This window comes from Oryctolagus cuniculus, chromosome 7, assembly GCF_964237555.1.
Source record: "Oryctolagus cuniculus chromosome 7, mOryCun1.1, whole genome shotgun sequence".
Taxonomy (NCBI): domain Eukaryota; kingdom Metazoa; phylum Chordata; class Mammalia; order Lagomorpha; family Leporidae; genus Oryctolagus; species Oryctolagus cuniculus.
Genome location: NC_091438.1, coordinates 130,574,319 through 130,586,101, shown reverse-complemented (window position 1 = coordinate 130,586,101; position 11,783 = coordinate 130,574,319). Strand labels below are relative to the sequence as shown.

The following is an 11,783-nucleotide window of genomic DNA, read 5'->3' as shown; positions in this document are numbered from 1 at the left end:
GGTGAGCATTTTGGGTCAGAGAAAAGACACTTGGAAGAGCTGTAGTGCCAGAGAGGGAAGCTGAAGTACAAACAGTAAGTAAGGGGTAAGATCCATCCAGGCCATGCATGTGGAACCAGCAAAGGTTTGGCAACTATCCTCTTGGGGAACTAGACTGAGGCCAAGGAATATTAGTGTTTGGGATACCTGCAAAGCAAGGGCTTCGGAGTTTTGATAACTGGCACCTTGTAATAAGAGCGTCATTCAAAGATAATGTAAATTGAGCCTAGGTTAAATTTTTTGTCCTTCAGAATTTTTTATTTTGTATTACATAGATGGGACCTAAAATTCACCCAAAATTTAGCAATCGGGATCTCCAAAGATATTCAGCCTTAGGGACAATTTTGCTCATGTCTCATTTATTCATTTTTACACTAATAAGGTGAGTCCAAAGGTGTGATTTAACTCCATTGGTTAGTGGCCTTAAAACCAGATGCCCTGACCTAGTGAGTCTGCCTTCTATAAGAAGGAATAACTTGGGGCCAGTGCTGTGGTGTAGCAGGTAAAGCCGCCACCTGCAGTGCGGGCATCCCATATGGGCACCGGTTTGAGTCCCAGCTGCTCCACTTCCGATACAGCTCTCTGCTATGGCCTGAAACCAGTAGAGGATGGCCCAAGTTCTTGGGCCCCTGCACCCGCGTGGGAGACCTGGAAGAAGTTCCTGGCTCCTGGCTCCTGGCTTCGGATTGGTGCAGCTCTGGTCACTGGGGCCATCTGACTTTCAAATAAACAATTTTTTTTTTAAAGGAGTAACTTACAGAAAAATAAATTGAAGGTTGGTGGGTAGACCAGCCCTCTGGATAAGGCCTTATAAACTACTGGGGCACTTGGAAAAGTTAGTGAAGAAAAAATGGAATGGAAAACTTGTTTATTTTGGTGCAAAGACATTTTTAAACACATACAGTTTTGTTTTAAAACTGTTTTTCATGCATGGAATAAAAAAAAAAAAACTTGCACCAAAAGAAACATCTTCTCACTCCACTTCTGTTACCGGAGAAATTGCAGGGTTCTTGTCTTCGCACAAGAAAGAATTCAGGCGTGAGACAGAGAGTAGTGGGAGGTAAAATAGCAGGTTTATTAGGGAAGGGACATCCGTAAGGATGGATGGGCACCTCTCCAGACAAGACCTGGGAAAGAGTGCAGTCACTCGGACTGGGGGTGGGGGGCGAGGTTACATGGTTGAGTGGAGAGATTACACCTGGCCAGACCAGGCGGGCGGCTCAGCAGAGAGGCAGATGGTTGAGCTCGCAGTCCAGTTGAGGCGGGGGGGGGGGGGGGGGGGGGGGTTAAGGAGATGGGTATCAGACAGGAGGAAGCCTAGCTGGCGCCATCCTGAGTTCAGAGGAAGGGTGAGCAAGACCCCTGGAGAATGGGGATCCGGAGCAGGGTGTTTGAAGTGCAGATACTGAGCTGCACCTGGGAGATTGTGGAAGATTTGTCAGGCAGAAGGGGCGAGGACCTCCACCTGGCAGGTTATCAGGTACAAGGGGGCAGGGCACGATGCGAATACCTGGCTGCCCCTAAAACATTGTCAGGATGACTTTGAGATGCAGATGCATATGCTGGACATAGATGTCTTCTCTTTAGGCCTTTATGTCACACACACATAAGCTCATAACTGACTTCCTACCTAACGCTTCCACGACCTTTGTGAAGTGCCTTTGTGTTGAGAACTGGAACACCCTAGGAGGAAGAGGTATCCCGTCAGCCGCAAACGCGCGCCCCACGGTTACTATGGCTACTGCCCTCGGAAGCCAACGAAAAGAGCTGTGGTGGGACCTGCGCGGAGGGCTCCGCCCCCACGGCCTGAAAGCCAATGACGTGCATCGTAGCAGCGGTCTCCACAGGAAGAGCAGTCCCCAGCGCCAATGGCGTGCGTCGTATCTATGGTTCCCACCGGAAGGACGCCTTAGCGTCTCCGCAGCGAGCGCGGTTGCTAGGACGCTCGGGCTGCTGAGGCCCCTGCAGCTCGCGGCTGAGGTGCCGAGAGCCGAGGGATCCACGGGTCTGGTCGCCTTCTCCAGTGGAGAAGTCCAGGCGTGGTTCCTGGGGTTCCCGCCTCAGCCCCGAGGAGAAAAGGGCCGCGCCTCACCTGTTTCTTTCCAGGACGTAGCCGCTTCTCTCCGGAGTATGGCCCGAAACTGCAGGAGGACAGCCCCTCCTGGCCCGGCCCTCCTGGCCCCCGGCTGGACTGACTCGGCCTGAAGGAGGATTCGCGCGTTCCCCCGGGCCCCCGCTGGCCCAGGCGTTTAGGGCCAGGCCGCCGCTCCTCCCAGGGCGGGCTTGGAGCACCCTCGGTGAGTTAGGGGAGGAGGCGCGGCCCTGGGTGCAGGCCCCTAGTGGGGCCGCGAAGGCACAGCTCCCGCCCGCCTGCGGGTGCACCCTCTTCCCGCTGTTTGGCCGGCGTTCGTCCCGATGGAGCTTCTGGGGCCATCCAGTCAGTCGCCTTCTGCCACCTCACCACTACGCTCACCGCTCAGAGTCCAGTTTGCTCCACGCAGTCGTTTCCACCCTTCTTTGTGTGTGCTGCGCGGTGTTAAATGTCCATTCGCCTCCACCACCTCTGTCGTCCGTGGACCACCTCCTGCTTTCCCGCTGCAGTGCTCTGTGTAGCTAATAGGGAGGTTTTTCTGTGTCTCTGCACTGCGGACAGCCTAGGGACTAGCGTGGAGACGTGCACAGTGGCAAATGCGAACATGAAATTACCACAGAGTGGAAGAAAGAAATCAAAACGGTAGCCTGGGCCCCATTTCGGGACTTACGTAAAGGAAAGGAAGGACGTTCCTTGTTTAATTAGGTGATTATTATGTCAGGCAAAATGTTAGTGATGTGTCTTACCTGTGAAAAGGCCATTCAAAGTGATCGTGTAACAGGATTTCAACTTTAAGCCTCTATGAACCCAGCAGCTGGGATGGCATAGAATTTTCTGGAGAGGAGATGACTGAAACAGGCTTGTGCCTCCTCTTCATCTCACTTTCTGAATCAGAAAACATTGTTTGTGATGTGAACTAGGAAACAAAAACAGTAAGGATTGAATGGAAATATTTTTGGCAGAGGAGTGAGCTTAATAGACTTAAAAAGACTTAATAGCTTAAAAAGACTACAGTGCTGTGGCTTAAATACAAAATTAGATGAATTTAGATACAGTACAATTATAGTTTGGAAAGCTTGATTTGTCTTAACAGTATGCCCTCCTTGTTAAGTCTTAATATTTTTTGTCAGTATTTAGGTTTCAATATAAACCTTTGACAATATACAAAATATACATTTTGGAAAATATTTATTTATTTGAAAGGCAGCGTGAGAGAGAGAGGTCTTCTATCTGCTGGTTCACTCCCCAACTGCCCAGAACGCTTGGGGTTAGGCCAGGCTGTAGCCAGGAGCCAAGAATCCCATCCCAGTCTCGGATATGAGTGGCAGGAACCCAAGTACTTGTGCCATCATGCACTGCCTTCCAGGTGTGTTAGCAGAAAGCTGGATCTGAAGTGTGAAGTAGCTGGAACTCAAATCAGTCTCTTCAGTATGGGGTGCAGGTGTCCCAGGCATCAGCTTAATCCACTGCACCACAGCACCTAACCCAAAGTGCACCCTTTCAGCAGGTGTTTTGGGGGTTATAATGATTTGAATATTTTGATTTCTTGGGCCAAATAAAGCAACAATTTTTAATATCTCATGTTAATAAAGCCAGGTTTTAGACACTGAGAAATTCAGCTTTCTCTTATAATATATTGGAAAAGAAAAACAAGTTATGCAACATTTTCAATTTTTCACATTAAGTGAGAACTGAATAAATTTCCACTTTTGAAAAAAAAGAGGCTGTTAGATGCTATATGGCAAGAGGCCTTCTTTTTCTCTTCCAGTATGTACTGAACAAAACATTGGCAAGGTTAACATAAATTAAAAGATTTTTTCCCCTCTCATAGTAACACAGTTCTAAACCTGGGAGGTGAATTGCCCCCACGAGACATTTGGCAATATATGGAAATATTTGTCATAACTAGGAATGTGCTACTGGCATTTAGTGGGTAGAGGCTAGGGATGCTGGTAGATATCTTACTAAGCACAGAACAATTCCACAGCAAAGAATTATGTAGCTCAAAATGTCAGCAGTGCCAAGATTGAGACACTCTGTCCTAATGTATCATTGGTTCATTCTGTTCTCTGTCAGTTCTTCACATGTGTACATTTGTACTGTTGTATGACTTTTTCACTCAATGTTGTATTTTGAACATTTTCCACATTGCTACATTATTTTCAACTTTTTAAAAAGGTGCATTTCTCATCTGGGAATTGAAAAGGAAGAAACTATATAATACATATTGTATTTTAGATATCTAAGTTTGAAATTATAAAGAAGGAAGAAAGTAAGGTTAGGGTGAAAAGTCACTTGACTAGGTATTTCTGTTTTGGTGTCATGCTGTTTCCTTTTGCCCCCTACTGTCACTCAGAGATGATTGTATCTAAATCTCATCCTTTGCTCGGAGCCAGAAGATGTGCAGTAGCCTGAGGTATGGTCCTGGCCCCTGTACTGTACTCAGACCTGCTAGGAGGAAGAAACAGCAACAACAAATAGAAGTAACTGCATGCATTCTCTTTGTGCTCTTTCCTCTTAAGAGTCTTTGTCTCTGTGGCAATTTACTTTGACAGCCTCAGCACCTCATTCTTTGCATCTGGAAGTTTTTGGAAGCCTAAAAACACTGCAGGATGTACTTCTTTAAGATACTTAATGATCATTTATTCAATTACTACGTTGGAAAGAATAATATTTTTTTAAAAAATGTTTTCTTACTTTTACTTAAAAGGCAGAGAAACAGAGACAGAGATCTTCCATCTACTGGTTCACTCCTTAAATGTCTGCAACAGCTGGAGCTCTTCACTCCCCAAATGCCTGCAACAGCTGGAGCAGAGCCAGGCTGAAACCAGGAGCTAGGATCTCAAGTATTTCACAGGGACTCAAGTGCCTGAGCCATCACTTCGTGCCTCCTAGGCTGTGCATTAGCAGGAAGCTGAAATCAGAAACAGAGATGAGACTTAAACCTAGGCACTCTGAAATAGAATGTGGGTGTCTCAACTACTAACATCAAGAATAGTATGCTTGTATATCTTGTATGGACAATTTTAGGTACAGTTTAGATGTCAACATTTATAATCCAAAGAACAGATTTATATTACTTCCAGAGCTGCTTTATTAGAATTTTCAAACTACTCAACCATCAGATTTCAGTAAGTCCACTGGAAAAAAATGTTCTGGGATATCAAAGCAGCATTCCACAGAGAGGCACCTGTGTGTCTGAAGTCAAGAGTATGTATGGGGAGCAATAGGTATCCCGGCACAGAGAGCTAATGTCAAGGAGTGACAGAAGATAAAGTTATAGAGATAGGCACCAGGTTGCGGAGCATCTCTGGTGCCAAGCTACAGGCTTTAAACTCTGAAAGCACGGAGATGTGAAGCAGCAAGTGATTTGCATTCAGAGACCAGTCTGGGAGCTTTATAGAGCACAGATTGGAGGGGGGCCAGTCTGGCAGGAGGAACATCAGTTAAAGATGCTATTACACTAAACTGAGCAAATAGTGAGGAGAGCCTAGACTAAGGCAGCAACCACAGCTCTGAAGAGGAGCAGTTAGAAAATGATGAAAGAAAATTAAAAACAAAAAATGATAAAAGAAGTAGAACCTGCAAGTATTGATTGGTTGTGTATGAGAGTAGAATGAATAAGGAAGAATCAAGCCAGGTTTCTGGCTTGGGAAATGACATTGATAGGGATTTTAACTATGGAATGCAGAAAGAGCAGGGAAAGATGAGTGGATTGTTTGAGCTGACATGCATTGATCTTAAATAGTAGATTTTTTTATATTGCCCCATCTAGCTTATATACTCTTCTCTGGAATTTGCATCTGTGTGCCAAATCTTGCTTGAAGCATAGCTTCAGTGGCCACATCTGTACTCCTGCTTCTGACCTATTCCATCCACAACTGACTGAATGAGAAATATACAACAAACTTTGGAAAGAGGACCAAGCCTTACTGAGTGAACAAATGATCATTAAGTATCTTAAAGAAGCACATCCTGTTTCTTTTTCAGTGTTTTATTTTTAAAGATTTATTAATTTATTTGAAAGGCAGAGTTACAGAGAGAGAGATCTTCCATCCATTGTTTCACTCCCCAAATGGCCGGAGCTAGGCTGATCCAAAGCCAGGAACCAGGAGCTTCTTTGAGTTTCCTATGGGGGTGCAGGGACCCAAGCACTTGGGCCATCCTCTACTTCTTTCCCAGGCGCATTAGGGAGCTTGATCAGAAGTGGAGCAGCCAGGACCCAAACTGGTCCCATATGGAATGCTGGCACTACAGGCAGCAGCTTTACCCACTACACCACAGAGCCAGCCCTTTTCAAAAAGTCTGAAACTAAGATGAACAAAGAAACAGCTTAGGAGGTGAATGGTTGTTTTCAGCCTTGCTGAAGAGGTACAGAAAGTCTGTCCTTATAGAGAAGCCGGATGATGTAGAGAGATGATCCAGTCCCATATTCCATTCCTGTGTGGTCATGTTTGTTCCAGGTGTGTGTCCTTGTATCCCAGCCTTTCAGTAACCCTTCTGTAATAGTTGGAATGGAGTGGCTGTGAGGGACGAGTCGGTCATAGGACATATTTCACATGTAGTGCACGCTCATGGTTTTTTCCTTTCCTGCTTTCCACTGTGTAGATCGAGTTTTCTTCTGCTGATGTAAAAGTTTCTATTCAAGTTTTGTTTTCATGGTGGTTGCCTTTTGAAGTTTTCTTTCATTTCTTATGGCATTTTTAGTAGGAGAGTTGTTCCAGACTCTAGTCTGATAATACTTGCAAGAAGCAGAACATGCTGTGTATCCTGCTTCCAACATGGTTTTGCCCTGTGAATTTTCTCATGGTGGATTGGCACCTAGGGGGATGATATAATAATGTGGAAGTTCATATGTAATTTTCCTGGCGATTTTCCCAGGAAAATATAATTTTTCCCAGGAAACCTTGGAGTTTGTACATGAATCCTATTCACCCCACGTTCTTCCTTTGTGCTCAGTTTGTCCACTTGTTTTTGGCTTGATGGTGCTTATTTCACAGATATCCCCAATCTTTGTGCATTTTTTTGCCTTTGTTTCCACAACTCTGTGGTCTTAACTCCTCCTTTAGCCCACATTTACATAATCTTGATTTTTTAAAAAAAGATACTATAATTCCTTTATGTTTTAGGAATTTGACATATCTGTTTAAATGTCACAGTATAATTATAAAATTATCAATATTTTATTTTAAATTTTTATTTGAGAGTCACAGAGCCAGGAACAGAGAGACAGAGAAACTCTTAAGTGGTGTTGGGAGCTGGGAAGCAGAAACTCAATCCAGGTATCCCACATGAGTGGCAGGGCTCAAATCCTTTAAACATTTTTTTTATTTATTTTATTTGAAAGGCAGAGTTACAGAGAGAAAGAGAAAGGGAGAAAGAGAGAGAGAGAGATCTTCCATCTGCTAGTTTGCCCCTCAAACTAGCTGCAATGGCTAGACTTGGGCCAGACCTAAGCCAGGAGCCAGGAGCTTCTTCTGGGTCTCCCATGTAGGTACAAGGACCCAAGCACTTGGGCCAGTTTCTGCTGCTTTCCCAGGCGTATTAGCAGGGAGCTGGATCAGAAGTGGAGCAGCCAGGAATCCAGCCAATGCCCATATAGGATGCCTGTGTCACAGTTGATGGTTTAACCGGCTACACCGCAGTGCTGGCCCTAGGATTCAAATACTTGAGCATCACCTACTGTATCCCAGGGTACACACTGGCAGGAGGCTGGAATCAAGAGCAAAGCCAGAACTCAAACCCAGGCATTCTGATGTGGGATGTGGGCATCTCAACTGTCATTTTAACCACTAAGCCAAAAACCCACTCTGGATTGTCATATTTTTATAGCACTCTAGTTACACAACAAGGGTTAGGGTGGATTATCCGAATCTGTGCTTTCAATAAACCCTATTTTTCTAGTGAGAAACTTTGCAAAATGCAAGATTTTTTTAGGAACACATGTATCTGTGATAGCAGTAATACCTGTGGAATCAAAGGATATATTTGAAAGTAGAGTTAATATAATTTAAGGTGAATTAAATGTTGTTCAGAAGGAAAGAAATCATTGGTAACCCATAGATTTGTCTTGAATAATTAGAATATTGGCATTTCTAACTGCTCAGGAGGAGATTGTGGGAGACTTAGCTTGGGGGAAACAATAAAGGGTTTGCTTTTGGACATACAAATTTTGAGGTGTAGGTTAGACATCCAAATGGAGATGTTAAGAGGGATCATTAGAGAATAGGCTACTTGAAATTGATATAGGGAGAGTTCACTGCTATTGGTAATGGCAAGGTATAGGGAATTACTGTGGAATAGGTGGCTGAGGTGGGGGTGAGTAGAGGACTGGATTTTTAATTTTTTTTTTTGAAAGTTACAGAAAGAGAGAGAATCGTCCATCCACTGGTTCACTCCCCAAATGGCTGCAGTGGCCAGCAGTGGGCCAGGCCAAAGCCAGGAGCTTTATCTAAATCTCCCAGATAGGTGGCAGGGGCCCAAGTACTTGGGCCATTTTCCACTGCTTTCCCAGGAATATTAGCAGAGAGCTGGATTGCAAGCAGAGCCACCAGGACTCAAATGGGTGCCCACATGGGATGCTGGTGTCACAGGAGGTGGCTTAACCTGCTACGTCACAGCCCTGAGGGCTGGATCTTTGGAAGTTAGTTGGTGACAGAACTAAGAAACCAGGGCACTGAAATAATTATCTGAATATTGAAATCACTGAGAATTTTGTCAGCATTAGTTGAGTGACTCTAGACCAGTTATTGAATTCTTGATGCCTATTTTTTCTCTTAAATAGTAATAATAATTGTTCTGACCCAATTGGGTTATTATAAGAGACAGATGTGTCATAAGTGCTTATACTATACTGCCAATATAATAATTGTTTGATAAAACAACAAATATATAAGCATATATAAATTCATATTTGGATTCCTAACAAACCTTTCAAAAAAGGATGTGCTTAATCTTTATTAAATGAAAAATTTAAGGTTATGCGACAGTTAGCATATCTACTGCTTTTAAGAACCTTTTATTGTTATTGTTTCTGAAAGTGTAAATACTATGGAGAAACAGAGAAGGCTGGTAATATCAATATAGCTTTTTATATTAATTTTTATCTAATAATTCATTCAATATCTTATAACAGCAGTAATTGACCTATGCTCTTTTAACAGTTTTGTTTCTATTATTTCTTCCTAACAGAAACCCAAATAAAGGAAGATGAGGAAATGTTGTATCAAGAAGGCTTGTCCAGAACACCTCTGAGTAGACCCAGTGAATATAGTGCATGCTTATTGGTGGAGAGACATATACTCTTGGGGAAATTAGAACTTGTAGACCCCAAGCCAGAGTCTCAAAGATGTAAGAGCAGTAACCTACAGAAAACATTTCTACAGGTATTCTAAAATTAACTAGTCATTGAATAAGATGCATGCCAGTTGTAAAATGTGTTCAACAGGGGGCAGCACCATGGTGTAGCAGGTTAAGCCTCTGCCTCTGGCACCTGCAATGCCATATGGGTGCCAATTCCAGTCCTGGCTGCTCTACTTCTGGTCCAGCTTCTGGCTAATGCACCTGGGAAAGGCAATGAAGATGGACCATGTGTTTGGGCCCTGCACCCATATGGAAGAACTGAAAGAAGCTTCTGGCTCCTGGTTTCAGCCTGGCCCAGTTCTGGCCCTTGTAGCCATATGGGGAGTGAACCAGCAGATGGAAGATATCTCTCTCTCTCTTTCTCTCTCTCTCTTTCTCTTTCTGAAACTCTGCCTTTCAAACAAATAAACAAATCTTCTTAAAAATATGCATTCACTGGGGCAGGCATTTGGCCAAGCAGTTAAGATGCCAGGTGGGATACCCACATTGTATATTGAAGTGCTTGAGTTAAAGTTCCAGTTCTGCTCCCAGTTCCAACTTCCTGCTAATGTGCACCATAAGAGGCAACAAGTAAAGGCTTTATGGGTCCCTCTCACCCTATGGGAGATCAATTGGGTTCCTGGCTTTCAATTTCAGCCTATCCTGTCCTGGGATGTTGTGGACATTTGGAGAGTAAACCAGTGGAAGTGCTCTCTGTGTATCTTTCTCTCTCTCTCGCTCTCGCTCTCACCCTCACTCTTGCTCTCTCTGCCTCTAAAACTGATAAATTAAAATGGGTTCATTTATTTAACCAGTCATTCATTAAAATATCAGGAAACCAATTTCTTCCTGCTTAAGAATACAAGGGGCTCAATGAGTGCCTGGAGGCATAGGTAGTTAACCTAGCAGTTTAGATGCCCGTGTTCCTCATCCAGTTGCCTGCGTTTGATACCTGGCTCCAGCTCCTGATTACAGCTCTCTGTCAGTGTAGATGCTGGAGGGCAGCAGTGATGGCTCAAGTCGCTGGGTTCCTGCCACCTAAGTAGGAGACCTGGATTGATTTCCTAGCTTCTGTCTTCAGTCTGTCCCAGCTCTGGCTATTTGAGGCATTTGGGGAATGAAACAGCAGATGGGAATACTCTCTCTCCCTTTCTCCCTCTTCCTCTCTCTACCTCTCAAATAAATAAAATTTTTAAAAAATACTATTTTGCATCCTTTGGATAAATCCAACCTGGTCATAATGTGTTATTCTTTCTAAATATTACTAGTTAGATTTGACAACATTTTGTTTAAGATTTTTGTGTCTATGTTTGAGTCAGATTACCCTGTGATTTTTCTTTCTTGTATTATCTTTCATGTATTATCTTGTATTAGTGTCAAGTCAGTTAGTCCAGTGTTATTCAACCTTCTTTCTATTATGGCCTCTGTAAAGAAATTTTTAAAGTAATTTTTCCTGATCATTCTCCCATGAAACTTTAATTTTACAATTATATCCTACATCACTTTATGTACTGTCAGCACATCCATGCTGTGTACATCAAGACAGTAAGGAGGTTTTTGTTCCCTCTAAGAATCAGTATCATCTGACTGAGAACACAGGTTTCGCAGGTTTTTGCCTTATAAAATGGATTGGACTGTGTTTCCTCATTTGCTAATATAAATTGGTTATTAATTTTTTTAGATATAAAATTTATTTGAGAAGACTGTTCAATAGAAGTTTTATTTATGTCTTGATTTTTAAGGAGAGACTTAAACAAATCCACCAGCCTCAGGAAAGAGAACATCAGAAACATCAAGAACCTGTGCAGCAATCTAAAAAAAACTTGAATGAGATATTTAAAAATATGTGTTATATGTAATATCACTGCTTGGGATATCCGCATCCCGTATTGGAGTATTGGGTTTGATTCCCAGATCCTGTTTCCTATCCAGCTTCCTGCTAAAGCACTGGGAGGCAGCAGGTGATGGCTCAAATTCTTGGGTCCCTTCCACCCACATCGGAGACTGAGCTTTGGGCCCCTGGGTTTGACCAGGCCCGGGTCTGGCTGTTGTGGGACTTTGGGAAGTTAAGTAACAGATGAAAGGTCTCTCTGTGTCTGTTTCTCTGTATCTCTGTCTTTCTGCCTTTCAAATGAAATAAAAACATGTAGACAAATCGTGTTTTTCAAATGTGTAGATGCATGCTGTAAAGATGATCAAAGTGACCATTAAAAGTATTACAAACACATCATAAAACTTTGTGGAAAAAAATGAATCTCCGTCTAATACATTGGATAACTTTTATTGAATATATCAAAATTTAAACAATGTG

General features: G+C 43.2%; 1 protein-coding gene across 2 annotated transcripts in view; it reads left to right on the top strand.

Annotated features, from left to right (window-relative positions):
* The first annotated feature begins 1,731 nt into the window (after positions 1–1,731).
* LOC138850668 (coiled-coil domain-containing protein 30-like) overlaps positions 1,732–11,783 on the top strand; it is a 46,080-nt gene continuing 36,028 nt past the window's right edge. Inside the window, exons 1-2 of one of the 2 annotated variants that reach the window (XM_070078643.1) lie at positions 1,732–2,336; positions 9,323–9,516. In XM_070078643.1, coding sequence (XP_069934744.1) covers positions 9,349–9,516 — 168 coding nt within the window. In that variant the 5' untranslated portion in view covers positions 1,732–2,336; positions 9,323–9,348. The remainder of the gene's footprint in view (positions 2,337–9,322; positions 9,517–11,783) is intronic. The other variant, XM_070078642.1, reaches the window with a different exon arrangement.